This window comes from Pholis gunnellus (genome assembly GCF_910591455.1).
Source record: "Pholis gunnellus genome assembly, chromosome: 11".
In the NCBI taxonomy this organism is placed as follows: domain Eukaryota; kingdom Metazoa; phylum Chordata; class Actinopteri; order Perciformes; family Pholidae; genus Pholis; species Pholis gunnellus.
The window spans coordinates 20,489,463-20,510,352 of record NC_136538.1 but is presented as its reverse complement, the minus strand read 5'-3'; the positions used below and the strand labels follow the sequence as shown (position 1 = coordinate 20,510,352).

Sequence of the window (20,890 nt, the reverse complement as noted above, 5' to 3'; positions counted from 1 at the left end):
TCAGAGACTAGTGTTGAGGATTTAAGATAAGCAAAGGTGTCTCTCCACGTTTCATCCATCCAGCTGTTTGGTTCCCTGCTGTGTAATGAACGAGTGCTACAGCACGTCTACAGACTTGTAATCGTGTTTGACATGTAGATGATGGGAAATCAAAGTACTTCCGTGGCTCAGTGAGTCTCAGAATGCAGAGCTCCACATCAGTCCGTCTGAAGGCGAAGCCATGTGTAAATACAGTGTTCTGTCTCTGTATGAGGTCTCTCAGGCCCTTGAAACACACAACTGATAAGCCTGTTTTCATCATTTATACCTTTTCATTTCAGGTCACTGGTCCAAAAACACAATCATGATTTTTGTCAGTTGTGTATGAAAACAAACTTTACAGTAAACTCTTGTTCAACATTGTGAGTAGAAACTAAACTCCTTTCAGCTTATTTTAGTGGTATTGAATACCGCAAGAGCAAGAAAATATGTATTTGTTTTGTGACAAACTACGTCTTTAGGAAATTGGAGTCGCATTTAACTGGTCAGATATTTAAACTGGACTCACTTATTTTGCACTGAAAGTAAAAAAGAAAATATATATATATATATATATGTATATTTAAAACAGAAAATCTATTTTAACAGATAACCTTAACTCGACTAATACTACCTCCTCAGGCTTGTTGTGTAAAAGTAATACAAATATGTTCTTGTTTTATTAAAGTAACAGTAAAAGACTTCAGGAGATTCATTCCGCTCAGCGTTGGTGGAGTTATTGATCTGTGAGAGGATCAAACCGTGACCTGATTTTGTTACAGTGCCTGTTGTATAAGAGACGGTGAATTCACACACACATGCATATATAATGCGTATGGTTGGCATGTGTTTCAGCAGTTCAGTCAGCTATGGCGTGGGAAGCTTCCAAGGCTGACTGATGAAAAGAGGACACACAAGCTCTTTCCTTGCTGTCTCTTTTTTAAATTGATAGCAGCCATGTTGTTCATAACAGTGATTTTAGCCTCGTTATCTTTAAGCCACAGCTGCAGGAGTGATTATCTCATTGCTAGCAATGTATTGATTATGTTTCGCCCAGTTCATGCAGTTTTTGTCAATAAAATATCAATAACAATGTTGAGTCCAGCCATCGCTGATATATATATATACTGTATATAGATCGATAGATAGATATAGATATTTAGATATTTAGAATATCTGTTGTTTCTTCGTGTTTGTGGCGTAATGGGGGCTACAACTACCACTGTATTGCGTAATAAGAATAATAAATCCTTGAATCTATTACACAACTGTTGTTCAGATTTCCATAAATCCCTTTTTTTTCAGCCAAATGCAATAAGAAGAGAGATGCATCTTGCTAACACTTACTGAATATCCTCAGTTTGTAAAAATGTTCTCCCTTTAAAGGTTAAACACACACACACACACACACACAAACACACACACACACACTAGCGTTTTAAGCCCTATCGAGCCTGTGATTTGAATTGTCTCCACAAATTTTCTTCACAGTTTGACTTTGTCTGATCCTGTTGTAATACATCGACTGTGTGTGTGTTCAAGTGGAACGTTTGTGAGTTTGTTTGTGTGTGTTTGTGCCATGCAGGTGTGCAAGTGGTACATGGCAATTTGCAAGAGTGTGTGTGTGTGTGTGTGTGTGTGTGTGTGTGTTCTATCTTTGTGAGGACCACTTGATTTTCTGACCTTGAGGCCTCTATCTGATGGTGAACTGGTGGTGAACTGGAGCTAAACTGGAGTTAAACTGGCAGTGAACTGGTGGTGAACAGGAAGTAAACTGGCAGTAAACTGGCGATAAACTGGTGGTAAGTGGTAATTACATGTGGTGTTCTTTAAGGTTCAACTTTAGGTCCTACACTTTAAAACCTTTCAGTGCTGCCACTTGGAAATGTCCTCAGGAGGCATGGCATAAATTCCCAAAGCTATGCTGATGCCACCCAGCTTTACACTGCTGTGTCTCCTGATGACCCAGGGCCAATAGATGTCCTTTTTAACTGCATTTTAGATATTAAGTATGGATGGCTGAGAAGTTTATACAGCTCATCCAGGACAAAACCAAAGTCCTGCTAAATGAAGCTCAGAGAGACAAACTTAATGTGGGTCATCTTTGATGTAGATCCTAGTTTCAAACCTCACATTAGATACATAACCAAGAATGCACGTTACCGTATTGCGACCGTTTTATCTCAAGCCAATACAGAGACACTAATGTACATCTTTATTGCCTGCAGGATTGACAATTGCAATGCTCTATTAAGAATATCTCTCGATTACAAGTCCTGCAAAACCCAGCTGCATGTTTGCTGACTAGAAAGAAAAAGACGTATTATACCAATCTTAAAGTCTCTGCTTTGGGTACTTCTTTGCTCCAAGAATTGATTTTAGGGTGCTTTTATTGGATTATAAAGCTCTTAATGGTCTTTGTCCTGTCTATTTCTCAGATTTGCTTTGTCCTATGAAGCCTCTAGAACCCTCGGGTCTTCTGGTCATGGCCTTTTAATTATTCCTAAAGTCAACAATAACCAATGGAGAAGCATCCTTTTACTACTATGGCCCACGTCTCTAGAGAGCAGAGGATGTTGATATTTTGAAAAGCAAACTCAAGACCGACCTTGTTAGTCTGGCTTGTAATCAATGTTTATTTATTTATCTTTCTAATTATTTATTGAATTTCACCTTTTTAGTTTGGCTTTTAATCAAGCTTTATTTTTTTCAAATCCTACCTCAAAGTAATTTATTGTACTGTGTGAAGCACTTTGTTTTTGATTTTTTATTCTTATGAGAAGTGTTAAACAATTACCTGGTGGTGAACTGGAGGTAAACTGTGGGTAAAGACCATTAAAAAGTAGTTCTATCAACAATAACAAAAATACCACAGAAGGATAGGCATTCATTAGGAGCAGAAAGCAACTTTGGCATGAGCCTATCGGCAGATCACAAATCTGTCTTTGTTTTCTGGGCTACATGCAATTCAGGGTTTTACTTCCTCCAGTCCAGAAGGAGGCGGTTATACATACTAAAGCGTTTCTCCTGCTCCGCAGTACAGTTCCTGTCTGCGAAAACCAGCATCACACCGAGGGCTGATGGGAAGTGGAATTGACACATCATGCTGCCTCGCTCTTATTTTTCCCATCATGCTCTTGTCGCCTCAGTCTGTTTATTTCTGCTGATGGTTGTTGACCCGACGTCACAGCAGAGCTGCTCAGACCAGCAGGCACACTAACAAACAAACAGACAAACAAATACACACAATTTCAAACAAACAGACACACTAACACAGTAAAAAACAGACAAACGAACAAGCAAACAGACACTCTTACAAACAGACTCACTAATAAACAAACAAACAGACACACTAACAAAGAAACAGACACACAACCAAACAACAGAAAACGAACATGCTGCTTACAAACAGACTCACTAACAAACAGACTCACTTATACACAAACAGTCAAACACACACACAAACCACCACAGACACAAAAGATTGTCATCACCACTTTGATAGTTAAACTGATACATCAACCCAATAACGGTAATGTTCTTAAAAGTGAAATTTACAATAGTGATAGAGGTACTAGGAGTGGAGGTAGCATTTAAAGTACTGGTGTACAAGTACTGGTAGTACTTGTAAACGTAGCTGCAATCTTAGTAAAGACACAATATTATTTCTTGTACCTACATGTCAGTGGAGAAGAAGGAAAATGTGACATTTAGGGCTTTTATTGTAATTAATTCAGTTGTACTAATATCCAAAATTAGTTGATAGCATGTATACGGTGAAAGTAGCCACAATTGGCTGTTCTGCCTTGTTGCAAATAGTATAGTTCTAAATCTTTGTCTATACTCGTGCTTGGCACCATAGTGCGAGCCTCCGCAGACGGCAAACAAGCTCTGTGTCAGTATGAAAGCGTTTATACTCGATGCGCTGTGCGCTGCATTATTCTCAGAAATGCCAGAGGGCGTACGAACAAAACGTACTGTGAAGAATCAAAAAGACAACCCATAGATATGCTCATAGACTGTTGGTGTAATCAGCAGAACATCATAAACCAACCTCCACAATGACGAGGAGGGACTGTTATTATCTGTAAACTAATTTCTCATATTCATGGACTACTTTATTGCCTTTATACAAGCCCTGTATAATATAAACTGAAATTACTCTATTGTTCTCCCTCAGCTGGCCCCGTTAAACATCTTCTCCTGTCCAGACTCGGACTTTGACAAACGCAGCTTCGGTTTCAGATGATTTTGTGACTTGCAGATGACTTCATCAGTCTTCAGCGGTCGCTGGAGAAACATCATGAGATTGCCTGGAATGAGAAAAAAGACTGACAGAGAAGATAAGGAGCGATGAAACTTTAATTACATAGAGTGATTCAGACAGACTGTAATTACAGTGAGAGAGTGATCTGGGTAAGCTGCATATAGAAAAGGTACACGTGTGATTGTGTTACATAATCGCAGTAGAAATGGATTCCTGCTGGCTGTAAGCCTGCCAACACTGATCCACTTATATTCCAGTTCAGAGAAGATTCTCTATCTCCTGTTAATAATGTTGCCACGAGTCTCTCCTGACTCTCACACATTATTTAAGGTAGTTAAGTTGTTAGAGCTGTAGCAACACAAGATGAACTGAAATGTAACTGATGTATAGGTCATTTTATCACCTTATATAATTGTGGCTGGTTGTTAAAACTTGTTTCTATTAAGTTTGGGACAAGGACTAAACAAACTACACAAAAAGATTGTTTCCACCAATTTGCACTGACGTTGACAGTCAGAAAGGAGCATAAACGTGACAACTTATATAAGTTTATTTAGTATAGCTCCTCACAATTTAAGGTTTAACAACACTAAATAAAAACATAAAAAAACAATAAGACAGATGTTAAAAACACACAAAATTACAAACAATGTGCAGCACAAGGTGACACAAAGGCCAGTTTAATTGAATGATTACTCGTTTTCAAAATAGTTGCAAATTTCCAGGGCTTGAATGTGACGTCAGAGGCCAGAAAATGTAAGGAAGCCTGTTCTAAAACCAACAAAAATACTGCCAGCAGTTTAACAGACCCTCTGTTTAACATCTAGTAAATGAGGAGCAGAGGGAGGAGGAGAAACATCGGGGAAGCATCAGGGATGTGAGGATGGAGGTTTCAGAGATCAGACTGATCCTCCCTGAGTCAAAGGCACAAAGCTGAGGCGCTGAATCCTTTGTGACAGGCCACGCTGCTCTCGACGTGCCGGGGATAATGTGGTGACAGATTGGTGTCCTTGCAGCAGGAAACACTCGCTGCTGACGAGATGGAAAAACATTTTGATAACGAAGAAAGCCACAGACTGCAGAAGTAATCTGAATGAAGTGTTTTGGCTTGATGTTTTGTCCTGTCCACTTGCTGCACATTTCGATAATCCTACAGAAGTAGAGGCTGAAGTAATCCCACATCCCAGAGGAGGAGGCTTCACTTCCAACCCTTGGGGGAAAGATCTGTCTCTTTAGCTGCTAGATGAGCCACTATGTTCACCACAATAGTAAAGTTGTGAGCCAGACAGAAAAACAATGAGCTGAGAATCACTTTAAAACTCAGGAAAGCAGAGGGGAGCTGCTGATGTGGCTGATCATCTTCTGGAGGTTCAAAGTCTGTGATGAACTTCATATCTTACTTGATGCTCTAAAGTACAAACCGTGACAGTCAGATCAAGATATTTAAAATGAAACGTTTCAAGCTCTTTTTGAAAATTTGAAAGGGACGTGTTAAATCTAAAACTTTATTAGGGTTCAAGAGGTTAAAAGTTCCACTTTAGCATAATTTCCTGAATAAACAAATGATTGTATCTCCAATAATTCACGCTGAGTTTTGTGTGAGTTGTTAGTTCAGTTCAGCTGCGGATTGTGACTTTGAGGCTACAGGCGGTCAGATGGATGTGTGTCCTTGACATGTTTGTTTGTTTGTTTGTTTGTTTGTCTCCTGCTGAATCAGCCGTCTGCTGTCACAATAAGTCTGACTCCATCACTGTCTCCGTGTCCTTCACAGCTTCTTCTTTCTCCTCTTTCTTTAATGCTGACTGTTTGTTCTGAGCTGTGAGCAAAAAAAATACCCAAACAACTTAATGCACATTTAAACCCAAACACACTGGATGTGACTTCTGGTTTCATGGGTCACTGCAGCATCAACATCGTGCTCTAGTGTACTCATGCCTGATTGGCTGGATGGTGTGTGTGTGTGTGTGTGTGTGTGTGTGTGTGTGTGTGTGTGTGTGTGTGTGTGTGTGTGTGTGTGTGTGTGTGTGTGTGTGTGTGTGTGTGTGTGTGTGTGTGTGTGTGTGTGTGTGTGTGTGTGTGTGTGTGTGTGTGTGTGTGTGTTTGAGCCTAGGGATGCACCGAAACAGGAAGGTTTTTAGCTGATCATGACCGGTCGATCAGTTTCATATATCCGATATTTTGCAGGTCACATTCACACACGAGTGCTGTAGCACAATTTAAAATAGATAATGTAGAGGGAATTATGACTTCCTCACGGTCGCTCTAAGCAGCTTATAATACGGCATTAAAACTGCTGGTGCCAAGATTTTTTAAATATAATAAAAATACAATAATTGACTTCCTATTCAATCAAACCTGTGTTTTTTTGTGCAAGTAACCATTATATGTGACTATAACGAAGTAAAAACATAGAGTTTAGAATTTTTGACAGTTGAGGACGGTTGAAATGATGCCAATAAATGATTTCCATACCGGTGCTGTACCCCTTCAAAAGTATTTATATTGACATTTAAGGAAAATCAAATATATACCGTGATATATACCATTACCGTCCTTGCTTCAAAATGATGCTGTGATATACATTTTAGGCCTTAAAGTTAAAAGCAAAATATTTGATAAAACAACAACTTCCGGTAGCTGCAGAGTGGAGGTCTGCTCGTTTCCATCATCACAGCTTCAGTGTGCTTCTCAGTCAAATTAAACAGGCTGCTGCTGCGGCTGACCTCCGTCTTTGATTAGCTTATATATGCCTCGTATTTCTGCTGGCGGTGGAGTAATTTATGCCGTTAACGTGGCAACAGGTAGACGGTATGTAGAAGATGGAGAGACGGAGCTCAGAGTTAATTAGGAACAGTGATGTGCAGAACTTGTGGAGATAATTGTCAAAAAGAATTAAGGCCGGTATAGCTGGTGATTAGAGAGGTCTGTGGATGTGACGTTTTACACTGCGTGGAATGATGTCATCGATATGAAGGACTTTTTAATCCCTCCTCATACTTTAATGTCACTTCACTTAAAATGCCTTAAAACAACGATCAGTTAGAGGCGGCAGGAGCTTTTTTCTTCTGAAAGACAGAATGAAAGAAAATTGGCTCCTCACGTGTATTTAATTGAGATTTATATTGCAGAGGTCTTTTAATTAAAATATTTTAGGTCAATAAAACAGAGCAAGTGACTCCGCGTTCATTGTTTCCGTGTGGAGGTAAAGTGGAGCGTTTTTGGAAATGTTGACGTTTGTTTACGTAATATGTGTCAGAAAGATGGGATATAAATAAAAGGGGATGAAATAGGTGTCAAAAAATTATAAATAACTAAAGAATAAGCTGCTATTGTTTGTGTGTTCAAGTTACTACCGCCAAAGGAGAATAAGCTCAATACACGCTGCTCAGAACGTTCTTCTTCTCTGGTATTTGATGTATCGTTGACATAGTGGCCGAATGTTCTTCGTTGAGAGTTTTGTAACAGTTGGACGAGTGTGCCATATCCCCGGTGGCAATCGGGGGTCCTACTACACAACACAGCAACGTGTTTTTCCGTTGTATTGTGTCAAACGAGGGTCGTGTGGACAGATTCTTTTCTTTTTAAATGGAGGGAAAAAATGTTCATTTTCAAAAATATCCATATAAGTGTAGACAAAACCTGAGACTGAATGTTACAACTCTGAAAAGTTATCTTTCGCATCCAAAGACTAAACGGCAGAAACAGAACGCTATCCACCATGAATGCGATCTGTATAAATGTTATCAACCTGCAGCATCGTCATGTTTAACATTTTGCTGTTTGGTCCTCCAGGTGGCGATGATGCCCGAGGCCACGCACCCCTACCCCACGGCGGACGTGCCCGACCACGCCCACTACACCATCGGCTCCGTCATCCTCGTCATCGGCATCACCGGCATGATCGGCAACCTGCTGGTCATATACGCTTTCAGCAAGTAAGATGTCTTCCTGTGCCCAAATATGGTCGCGTTGATCCTCAGGAGACAACGGAAAGTCGGACACTTTACTATAACCGTACTGCAACAGACTAAAACGCATGCTGTCAATTCTAATAGGAATACTAAATGCAATGTTCATGCAGTTTGCAAAAATCTGTTTGATAATGCAGTTAATTATTGTTTCAAAGTCATTATAAGGTTGAACAGTGTTTAAAAAATAATTATAATGTTGTCCATTAGACAGGAAATCACACTTGCCAGTTACAATCCAGTTTATAAACTTGTGTTTTTTGCTGACGTTTAAAAAACAACAACAACAAAAAACATAATTCCACAGTTTTGGTACCATGACCATTCAGTGTTTTATTCTTGTATACTTTAAACATTTGTAAACGTACTGAAAATACATCAGCACATGATGTAAAGTGATAATTGTTCCATATTCTCTTCAATCACACAATATGATGTTAAGGATAAGGATAAGGATGTTTATTGTCATTGTAAAAAACATACAACGAAATTAAGTTGGCGACTCATCAGTCAGTACAGCAGCAACAGTTAAAAAGTGTATAAAAACATTAAGACAAGACGATTTAAAACAAGACATTAAATACATATATACAAGATAAAACACGGGCATCAATGGCTTCAAAGTGAAAAAGGTGCTTTGTTAAAGTGTCGTGTTATTGTCTATTTTTGTTACAATGTTGTTTTGCTCTTCAAGAGGCTGAGAGTCAGTCTGTACAAAGTTATTTATTCCCCCTTGGTGTTGAAATAAAAGCAAAAATAAGCCACAACATATTTAAGGGAAAATGGTGTTTGAGGTGGAAATAATTGGACAGTGTTCCTGTTTGTCCCCTTAAAGCTGGTGCGATGGACTCCGAGTGTCTTCTAAAGCTGCGGTTTTCAGACTGAGGTTAAATCTTCAGTACGTCTTTTAAATGTGTCATGACTGCCTTTTATCGACCACACACATGTGTGTCTCAGAAAATGTCTTGCTGTGACAGTCTTTTGAAGAAGCTTAAGCACTTAAGATGCCTTCTGCCCACATATTGATTGGCCCATTTATGGGACAATTATTGATCTCTCATTAAAATCAGTCCTTTGTGTCTGTGATGTGTGCTTCATTGATTACATGTTAATTATAGAACTGAAGCAGCACTCAGTGATTTTTCCATGCAGGCTCTTGCTCGTCCTCTAAAACAGACTTCATGAGAACACATGACTCATTCAGCCAGTTAACAGCAACTTCCTGCTGATCACAGCGGGAGGAGACTTGATTAGGAAAACCTCTGCAGCGTTACAAGACACTTCACAGCTTGTATTGGAGTTTAAAAAAATGGTTCCAAAAAGTCTTGTTACTTCACTAAAAGTATCAGGAAATTGTAGTTAAAAGTATTAAAAGTCTAAATATGTGCCCTGTGATATATAGATATAATATCATTAGATTATTATTACTCATGCATTAATGTCAAAGCAGGATGTTACTGTTGTAGGTGTTTGAGGTGGAGCTCATTTTGAATTATTAACTATTATTGTTTTTTGTATGGATTAATCTGCTGATTATTTTCTTCATTTATCGATTTGGTTTGTAAAAATTGTGAAAATAGTGAGAAATGCCGTCACAATTACCCAGAGCCCAAAGTGAAACCTTCACAATGTTTATTTTGTCCAACAGTCCAAACCTCAACACTATTATTTGTACATTTCAATTATTAACATTATTAAAAGGAAAAGCAGCAAATCTGTATGAAAAATGACTTCAATAGTCACCAATTAATTTGTTGTCACTCGTCTAATTTAATTAATGGACGACACTAGATAATGTCTTTTTATTGTCATATACATACACGAAATTTGACCTCTGAATCTGACCTATCCCCAGGGAGCAGTGGGCTGCAGGGAATCGCCCGGGGAGCAGTTAGGGGTTCAGCGTCTCGCTCAGGGACACTTCGACACATCGCAGCCAATGATTGACCCGTCGACCTTGCGGTTGCCGGACGACCCTCTTAACCCAGTGTGCCACGGCCACCCCTAACTACGTATGTGTGTGTTTGTGTGTGTTTGTGTGTGTGTGTTGCAGGAGTCGCAGCCTGCGGACGCCGGCCAACATGTTCATCATTAACTTGGCGATCACAGACCTACTGATGTGCGTCACCCAGTCGCCCATCTTCTTCACCACCAGCATGCACAAGAGGTGGATCTTTGGAGAGAAAGGTACCCCACTGCACACTCACAAACACACACACACACACACACACACACACACACACACACACGCGCATTTCCAGTAAACCTTGAACATAAACTCGCAGAGTCTTGAAACTTAAAGCAGTCTCTCACACATTTCTTTGCTGTGTTCTTGCTGCAGAACGTAAAGATGAGTCAATCCGGTCCTTGTCTCACCTCCCTCCACCGTCACTCTTTCACATCTGTTTTCATTGTGAATTAGTGAACTTAAGCTCAGAGAAAACAGTCGATGCTCCTCAGTCTCCCAAGAGAGAGACGCTCCGAGGTCATGTTAATATGAGGGAGGTGTTGCCTTGCAGCTTTTTATTAATATAACCTAAGTTAACACCTGCAAGCCCTGCCAAATATTTGATTTCACATTCAATAATTTCCTTCCTGTGTGTTTGTGTTTAAAGGGTCAGTTCACCCATTTCACAAAAGGAAAACAATTCTCTTGCTTTTTCTTTAATGTCCATCCAGAATAAATAAATAGACAGACAGGTAGACATAGATAGATAGACAGACAGACAGACAGATGGATTAAAATGACAATATTCTTCATCTATCCGTCTTTAGGCTGCGAGCTGTACGCGTTCTGCGGCGCTCTCTTCGGGATCTGCTCCATGATCACGCTGACGGTGATCGCTGTCGACCGCTACTTCGTCATCACGCGACCTCTGACCTCCATCGGCGTGTTGTCTCGGAAACGGGCCCTCCTCATCCTCCTGGGGGCCTGGGTCTACTCTCTGGGCTGGAGCCTGCCGCCGTTCTTTGGTTGGAGTGAGTACACACACACACACACACACACGCACACACAGCCATCCCGACTGAAGTGTATTTCTACTTTTCTGGGGTTTAATCTGCTGCTCTGCTTTTATCTGCTGCACATACATCTGCTCTGTTCTGCCTCAAAGCTGTTTCTATCTTATAAAACGTATTGCTCATTTACCCTTCAAATCCCATTTATTATTAGTTCAACTTCACACAAACACACACACACACACACACACACTACATGTGGTGTGTTTTTTCATTCTCTTTCACACACACACATTTGTATGTAAATTATAATATATGGAAACAGAACATCTCCTATAAATCGTCCTCCGTCTCATTAATCCAGGTGGAAAGTATTTGATGTATGGATCCGTGTTTTTTTTCTTTTTATGAGGACAGCATGAGAGATGAAACGAAAGAAAATATTCTTTCTGCTTCTGACCTCTTTATGGAAGCTGCTTCAGGACTTAATGAGTTTATGAGTTCAGGTCTGGAGCTGCTGGAGGTAAATGTAACCAGCCAGTAAACAGTCTTTAATTTAATAAAATGGAGCCGGGTTCTTTGTTAATATTCAGTATCATTTAGCATTTCGTCCCTTGGGTCCTTTTTTTTCTTGTCCAAACAGAAAACCCCTGATAGCGGTGACAGTTCACAGGGACTGGAGCCAGACGGGGGCCAGCTGTTGTTTTAGGGGGGGGTCAGTTAAATGACACTAGGAGCTCATTTTAGCAGCAGCAGAGTGAGACAGGTCATCTATAAAAGAAATATAGGACAATGTGGCTCAATTGGTGTTATACATATTAACAACATATTATAAAATGCAATTGGACAACAGATAAATATTTACATCTGAAATGCACATAAAGCACAGATACATGACATACAAATATATAAAAAAGATATCAAGTACTACAGAGCACAGTGTGGAATTAGTACTTTTACTTCAGATGAGGATCTTAATACTTCTTTTACCACTAATATTATGTAATCAAAGGATACTAACTTTCTTCCTTCACAGTAGACGTCTGTCAGGGTGCAATACCGTGTTTGACCACACACACACTGGCAGACATGTAGCAGACGTTACAACACAGAGGGGGCGCTGCTTCACACGTTTGAGGAAACGCCTGAAATCAGGGGACCATATTGCTGTGACAAATAACTTGAGTGTCTATTATTTGACCAAAAAAATGGTGAATGGATGCTGCATTTCGGTGGGGTCCCGGACTCGCCCCTGGCCCCCTGCCTCAAACAGCATGATGGGATATTAAAACTGTCTGCCTGTGTCCATATCTCTCGCCCATCAGGTGCCTATGTCCCTGAGGGCATGCTGACTTCCTGCTCGTGGGACTACATGACCTTTACCCCGTCGGTGCGAGCGTACACCATGCTGCTCTTCATCTTCGTCTTCTTCCTGCCGCTCTTTATCATCATCTACTGCTACTTCTTCATCTTCCGTGCCATCCGCACCACCAACCAGTCAGTCTGTGTGTGTGTGTGTGTGTGTGTGTGTGTGTGTGTGTGTTTGGTGTTTTTTGTGTGTTTTATTTACGTTTTTGTTCGTTGCTGTGTGTTTGCTGTCATTTTTTCCCCCTGTATTTGTAAAAGGAGTAATTTAGTTTTACCTGATTTTTCTTCTGGATCTTATGTTCCTACACAAATAAATGTGATTTTTTTCTTTTCTTTTTGTAACATAAAAAAACGTAAATAATGAGTTTCATGTAATCTGTGTTCCACCCTCCCTGTTGTAAGGCAGATTATGTAGGTCTATACTCTAGGTAGGTCTATAATTTGTTGATACATTAAAAACGTAAAACTGAGGTAAGGAATGAAGCCAACAGTTTCTATTGTAGTGTAAAAAGCAAACACAGCCTTTTGGATCTGTTCAACATAAAATGTCTGAAAAAGAGCCTTAGTTCAGGATAAATCTTCATTAAAAGAATGTGGGTCAACACATTGTACACATAGATATACAAGTGTGTGTGTGTTTCAGGGCTGTGGGGAAGATGAACGGCAGCATTCACAGTCACGGCAGCAGTCGAGACTCGTCGAAGAAGTTCCACCGGCTGCAGAACGACTGGAAGATGGCGAAGATCGCTCTGATCATCATCCTGCTCTACGTCGTCTCCTGGTCGCCATACTCCGCCGTCGCTCTCACCGCCTTCGCCGGGTAAAAAAATCACCAGCAGCAGAAAACCTCTCACTCACTCTGCAGCAGGAAATTGTATTTGCAATAAAAAAAAAAAACGAGTATAGAAGTTGACCCACATGTTCTCAAAATCCACTCAGAATGGTTGCGTTGTCCAAGTCTGTGTCCTACCGGTTGAGAATCGTTCATTTATTGGATGAGAATTAGACCCCCGTTCCCCTGTTTGCTGCTGAAGTGTCCATGAGCAAAGTTTCTTCTGTTTCCTCACTGTTATTACTTTGTTTCTCTACTACAGGTACGCAGACATGTTGACTCCCTACATGAACTCTGTGCCCGCCGTCATCGCCAAGGCCTCCGCCATCCACAACCCCATCATCTACGCCATCACACACCCAAAATACAGGTACACACACACACGGTTGAACAATATCTAACACTACACTAACCTTGTATTTATATTTTGAAATAGTTTGAAGAAGAACTTTGCAAAAGCAACACGTTGCCAGTTAGTTCAATCTTGTTATATGCTACCTTACTGTTTTTATTTGAATCTGCTCACATCTTGATGCCAAGCTTCCAGTTTCTTTAACCAATGACTGGTGATTTCTTTTGAATTTGACTGCAGCTAACATGGCTGCGGCTCAGTGAATTGATTCAATCAGAGAACGCTCCGCCGGCACTGTAAGAGCTCCGACACCTCATCTGAACTAACCGCTGCTCGATTAACCTGAATGTTAACTCGACTGAAGATAATTAGTCACACACAGACACATACGAAGAGATTTGAAAGCTGCAGGATGAAAAGAAAACAGCTTATATAACTGGTTATTTATCAATGTCATGTAACGTCATCATGGTTCAGGAAAAGTAGTGCGTTGACCATGAAGAGTCAACTTCGGCCTTTCGGGCCACCGTGCTTGCAATACACTGGTGGAAACCCTGGGTTTCACTTGGGGTCCTCTATCAGGGGCCCTCTATCTAGCTGAGGGACCCGTGCAATCGGCCACCTTGTCTCATGGTATTGTGATCTCTCTCTGTGCAGGATAGCGTTGGCTAAGTACATCCCGTGTCTCGGCGTTCTGCTCTGCGTTCATCCTCGCGACCTCCGCTCGAATAGCAGCAGCTTCATGTCGACGCGACGCTCCACCGTGACCAGCCAGACCTCCGACATCAGCAGCCAGCTGAAGCAGCAGAGCAACCGCAAGTCCCGCCTCTCCTCCGCCTCCGACAGCGAATCGGTGAGCTGGGAAACGGAACCGTGACGTCACATGTAGCGACGTTACACAGATTGTGTGTCAAAGTGTGTGTTTTCCTCTGAAAGGGTCTGACGGACACTGAGGCTGACCTGTCCAGTATGGGCTCCAGACCAGCCAGCCGCCAGGTGTCCTGTGACATCAGCAGAGACACCGCCGAGCTCCCAGAATTCAAACCCTCCTCCAGCTTAAAGTCCAAGATGAAGAGCCACGACTCGGGCATCTTCGAAAAAGTAAACGCCTCTTCAACTCCTTCGATTCGATTGTTGGTGCTTTAAGGATTTTTCAGCTCTTAAAGCATAAAGTCGGATAAAACATCAGGAGGTTTGAAGACCTTTTAAAAAGATTCTTAATGTAGATTAATATTATTATGTTACACTCAGCGAAGGAGGGGGATGTTAGGGGGTCACCTGAGGGAGAGTTGCAGGGATTCAGGGTTATTTCGATGGTCAGTTGAGGGTCAGTTGAGGGTCAGTTGAGGCGGTTTGTGTGCGGTGAAAGAAAAACATCTTCTTTCATATCACCGGTGTTCATGTTAATCTGTTGCACTGTGTGTTTTTTGTGCTATTTAATCTGCTTGATGTGCTTTTCATCTCGGATCAGAAAATCTCTCTTTTCCTTTTGATGTTAATCATTGACTGAAATCTGTATTTTTTTTAAATCAGTATTACAATTCTGGGTAATTGATTAGAGATGAGTGTGATGGTTTTCTGTCTGCCTCTCTGATGCTGATGAATTTGATTAAAATCTAATTTAGGTGTATATAATGATCAAATATTATCTTATCTAATACTATTGTTGAGGAGGACTTCAATCATGGCTGCCGCTGCAGGATGCTGATTAGTCAGTATGATAATCCCCTCACAGGTTTACATGTGTTTGTCTTTTCTTCCAGATGTCCTTTGACACTGATAACTCCATGGCAGGAGTCGGTGAACGCGGCAGCGTCCCAAATGTGAGTACTGTCGGATTTATTCATCAGCACAAACACAATGAATTATCAAATCTTTGTTTTACTTGTTTCCATTTCAAATAAACAAGATATAGTAAAGTATTTATTACATATGTTATACTTCTGATTTTGGTGATGTCATTGTCATTCTAGATATCAGATATTAAAGAGTATATAAACCCCAAAATGTTTCTGAACTTGTATTTGATACTGCTCTGACATTAGTATAATTCAATTCTGGTAATTGAGCCAATGGTTAATAATATTAGTGCAGAGAGATGTATTTACCTAAAAAATCAATGCGACAGGATGAAACCAACAACATCATAAGGTCAACATTTTAATTTGTCCAATACTTTGATTTGTGACGTAATACCTGCAAAACTAATTGCATTCCAATCAGCCTCTGCTATGTACTTTGGTAGAATCCAGATAAAAAAACACAACATGAATGATAGATTTTCATAAAATAAAAAGTTAAAAGCAAAATAATCATTAAAATAAAATTCTGACTATATTTCTTCTGTTTGACAGACAGATATTGCAGAGGGACACGTTAGGAGGGGCACGATTGGTCGAATCCCGAGCATCGTCATCACCTCGGAGTCCAGCCCCTTCCTTCCCGCTGGACGGAATGGTTCCTCCACTGCTCGCCCAAAGACAGCCAATAACAGCAACTCGGGGGCCGGGTCTGGGTAGCGCACCTGCAGCCATGTGACCGTGCAGCTGACGTCCAGTCAGATGTTTAGAAATGTAGACAGGGTTCACCTGTAGATCAGAAACAAACTACAGTATTACAGGAAGTTATGATTACATTTCTGAGAGAGTTTTTACACCTCGTAGAGAATTTATGTCAATTTATTTTGAATTTAGTTTTCACTAGAATACATAGAGTGACCAATGAAATGACAACAGACCGTTCAAGTGGTATCAATTAAAGAGAAACTTGTATACGCTTGAACATACACCCTTCACATATTGTAAAAATTGATTGCACCAGTGTGCAAAATTAAGTGAAGGCCAAATGTAGAGGGGTGACATTAAACACACAGAGTTGAGAATTCTCACAAGCATTGTGCAGTTTTTGCAGCTGCTAAACCTGCACAAATAAAACAAAAGAAAACTGTGTAAATCTCAAAGCATCCACAAAGGGTGAAATGCACCCCTGTGCTATTTCTATGTATTTAAATTAGGTAATATTCATGTGCACAAAATTGGCCCCTTTTTATATGCAAAAGAGCCTCATTGCAAAAACAGTCCAATTTACAAACATTTGGGCTAATAGCCACACGCAGTTATAGTGAAATTATTGGCGTCCTCAGAGAGTTGGTGGTAACTGAAGCACAGTTATTAGGGGTCTCACGCCCAGCAGTGGTTGTTGCCAGGCAAAGATATTGTCATGAAAAACTCAATTGCATGACAAATAAATGCATGAGGCTCCCCTACATATACTTTTTGGAAAATTATGGAGAAAAAAATTATATGATTTTTATTTCTTCCCTCTCTGCAAAAAAAGGACAAATTGCATTCAGCTGCAAACCTTTTTGGGGTGTTTTTGCACTTGCATCAATAGCGCAATTTCCTGTGAATCGGACCCTGAGACGGAGCAGATAACAGTTGTAATTAATGCCACAATCGATTCCTTAGTTGAGCAAGTCGTAAGTGAGTTAATGCAGAACTTTGCAACAAATATTGTAATCTTAATCTGATAGCTGTGTTGACGCCAAGTCTTATTGCACTCATGTGTAGCAGGCTTTGCCAACCAATCAGGGCTGAAACGTTTCACTTTAGCCAGCCATAGCGAAGGGAAGTTAAAAGACAGAACAGGAAATCCAGAATTGGTAAAAAATCTGATCAGATCTGAGTGAGCATGACAGTGTCTTTACGGTAGAGACAATGTCACAGACTCATTGTTCTCTGGTTACATTGCTCTTTAGAAATACTGTGAATTATTGGTTATAGAATTAAAATCACCCTAAAATACCTACGTTGGTTTATTTACTTTTTACTTTTATGCTACAGACACTCAGGTGTTTTTAGTTATTCTGTTTGGTTAGACCCGAGTGTATAGAAAGTATAAACAAATTGTGGTAAGAGAGTCCACACAGTCTGGAGAAGGAGGTCTAATCAGGCAATTTAAATTAAAACAACTGTGAGGAAAGACATTTTTTAATAGTTCTGAAGACAAATTGTTTTGCTTTTAGTTTAACCCAAAGAACAATCATGTTCCTGCACCTGATCTCTTGTCCCTGTTGTAGATGGATGTAAACAGACTGGTTGTATTTGTCTTAGTTCCTCTGAGACAAGTGAAGGCCCTGAGCCCTTTAGCGAACGTGTTTTCATGTTTTAGGAAAAGTCATTCAATGTTTGTTGAGATGGAATTTTTTTTGCAGTGGACTATGCGATTTTTCTACAAAGTAAAAAATACTGTTTCCTTTTTGTTTTCTTGTTGTCTGTTGCTTCTGATTTATTTATCTGTGTTTCCAGCTTAATCCTTTTTTTTCTGTGTAAACTTAAGAACAGATATATGAAAACAACTTCACTTGGTATAGAAGTAGCCTGGAAAAGGAGAAACAGCTAAATAAAATTAGTTTTCAAGCTTGATATCTGCTTGATAATTTGGGAAATCCTCTTGCCATCATCTCAAATAGATGTTTCTTTTCACTCTCACTTTTGCTGATGCTAAGCTAACAGCAGTTTTCCTCTGCTTCCATGTTTTGTAATAAACTAAGCCAAACAGACCGTGGACTTGCTGCAGGCCTACATCTGTACTGGACACAGAGATGTAACTGATTTATATTTCAGTGTTGAATAATCTCTGGGTATGATAACAATCAATAGGATTTTCCAAAACGTCACTTTAATTCAAATGTTTCTCCTTATCGCACTTAATCCTAAAAGCCCTGAGGCCTGCAATTGCACTTTTATTAAGGAACAAGATATTTGAAATGTTTCCCTGTTGTTCAGTTTGTGTTTTTCATTCTGTTTGTGTTTTTTTTCATTCTTCTTCTTGATTGCATATTTAAAGTGTGTATTTTGCTGAAGGACAGTTTAGAGGAAATGTGATTGTGATGTTGTTGGTGTTCGTACGTGGCTGGATAAGGGACATAATTGTTGATTGTAAAGCAGCTCTTGATAAGCCCATCTGACCTGTTGGTCTGAGTGAAGTTATTTGTGCATTCTTTAAGAGTCTATTTGAATGTTTCTATACAATAACACAGTCAACACATGACAAGTTTTCTGCTGCAGTTTGCATTTTTTCAAGTTAATAAAAGTAACTGAACCACGAGCCAAGTGTAACTAAGCTACATCGTTAGCTAACCTTTATCACAGAGCTTAAGGGGATAAACTGGGCTGTTAACAAACCTGAACCAAACTGTTCTGGGGTCATTTTGACTTTAGCTGAACTAAGCTACATTGTTAGCTAACCTAATCAAACATATTTTAGGAGTCAATGCTGTTAAACTGTTTTCTTGGTAAACCGACCTTTAGCTAAGATGAAATTGTTTAAGCTGTTTAACTGAAACATTAACCAAACCAAACTAAGCTTTTATTGAAATATTTTAGGTCTGAGGTCTGCAGTAACACACGTCTCTACTGTATGTCAGCGTAAACTAGTGTCCTAATCATTCCTCCTAGTGGTATCGGAAAGAAGGAAGTACTCTACAGTATAATGCTGCAGCAGTGTGATGCAGTAAATATCAGTAATAATACTGAATATAAATGAAGGTGATTTTCATCTTAGTTCTGGTGTAAAGTTTATGGTCCAAAAGACTTTTGTTGGAATACGGAAAAGAGAATTTATTGTGGATTTGTTTCCTGTTAACTTCAATGTTGGTCTCGTTTATTTTTCTAAATAAATATATATTATTAACTGTATTCATTGTGGAATGCCTCTATCTGTGCCTTTGCAGGGACAGAAATTACATAGGCTACTGTGCCAATGTGCATGTTTTAAAATGAAATGGCTACTGCTGAAAAAATGCAGACCATAAATAATATCAGAAATGCAGCTTGATTTGAATTAAAATCACAACATTTGTAAATGTAAACTTAATTTCACAAATACATATTTATATTAGAAACATGAAGAAAATTAATCGTTCTGTAAATACAATATTCTTGTTTTGTGTGCATTTTTATAGTGTTATCTGGATGTATTTCAGTTTTTCAACAGCAGTCTGTCTGACTCCTGTCTCTTTAAATAGAAACCCCGCTAATGATAATCCACCGTTAACACCCCTACTTCCCTCCTTCCCTTCGGCCTCCCTGCTCTCTGCCCGGGCCGGGCACCGCAGGCTGTCACGGTCGGTGTGTTCGGTTCAAGAAGCTGCAGGGAGACAAACAGCGGCTGCAGGTAGGCTGTTCCCCTATCACACCTTTTCCCACCTGTTTGTGCCCCCACGTGCCACTGCTCTCTGATCCACTTCTACATCTTCATCAGGAGCAGCCGGTAACAAGTTGCACCACCCCCGGCTCACAGCTCCCTCAAGCCGGGTCAAACCGGCAACTTTCACCCGCTGAAGCTGCTGCAGTTTATTTTTTTTATTTTTTCAGGATTAAAGTTTCATATTCGGTTTGTTTTACTCTCAGGTTGTGCACTAAGTACCGTGCACTGAGTACCGTGCACGGAGCGGCCCTGCTGGGCGGAGCACAGTGCGGGAAGCAGCAGGAGCAGGTGGGCGGTGTCTGTCTGCAGAACACCTGAGATACAAGGTGAACACATTCATTCATGAATCACATGGTAACAGTTTGTGTAGGGTTAGGGTTAACACTGGCCACTCACTAGAATACAAACTATAAAATATTCATGGGTCCCGCTTTACAAAAAACAAACAATAGTTTAATGGCATAAAATACACAGCAGAATAGTTCATCATAAAAATAATCATTAGTTAACCAACTGCAACAGTAAAATCCTAATTTCACGTTAATGCATAAGTAATAATAATCTATTGATGTAATATACAACAGTAGAACAGGGGTCATTTTTATTGTTTTAATACTTTAACTACATTTTCCTGATTATACTTACGTACTTGTACTAAAGTAACATTTTAAATGCTGGACTTTTTACTTGTACCAGAGTATTTTTACAGTGTGGTATCAATACCTTTACTTAAGTAAAGGATCTGAATACTTCCTCCACCACAGGAGGTGCGAGTGCAAATTTAGACCACAAGTATTGTTTTCAGTTCACGACATTTTGGAGATTCAAGTTTAGAAAACAAACTGAGCCAACTGCTCATAGAGAGCAGTGAGCAGCGCCAAAACAATTCACAGCTACATGAGGAGGGTGATAAATTG

The 20,890-nt window shown here is 40.0% G+C and overlaps 2 protein-coding genes across 2 annotated transcripts in view; both read left to right on the top strand.

The window, feature by feature from the left end:
* The window catches only part of LOC306702719 (melanopsin-A-like), a gene marked incomplete at both ends in the record, with an annotated part of 28,364 nt that extends 8,073 nt beyond the window's left edge, over window positions 1-20,291 (top strand). Inside the window, 11 exons of the mRNA XM_079168373.1 lie at window positions 8,078-8,220; window positions 10,307-10,440; window positions 11,029-11,232; window positions 12,537-12,708; window positions 13,223-13,399; window positions 13,674-13,781; window positions 14,421-14,616; window positions 14,700-14,864; window positions 15,527-15,586; window positions 16,118-16,278; window positions 20,177-20,291. Coding sequence (XP_079024499.1) covers window positions 8,078-8,220; window positions 10,307-10,440; window positions 11,029-11,232; window positions 12,537-12,708; window positions 13,223-13,399; window positions 13,674-13,781; window positions 14,421-14,616; window positions 14,700-14,864; window positions 15,527-15,586; window positions 16,118-16,278; window positions 20,177-20,291 — 1,635 coding nt within the window. The remainder of the gene's footprint in view (window positions 1-8,077; window positions 8,221-10,306; window positions 10,441-11,028; window positions 11,233-12,536; window positions 12,709-13,222; window positions 13,400-13,673; window positions 13,782-14,420; window positions 14,617-14,699; window positions 14,865-15,526; window positions 15,587-16,117; window positions 16,279-20,176) is intronic.
* The window catches only part of LOC306703383 (LIM domain-binding protein 3-like), a 37,326-nt gene continuing 36,716 nt past the window's right edge, over window positions 20,281-20,890 (top strand). Inside the window, exon 1 of the mRNA XM_079169341.1 lies at window positions 20,281-20,299. The gene's annotated coding sequence lies outside the window, so the exon portion shown is untranslated. The remainder of the gene's footprint in view (window positions 20,300-20,890) is intronic.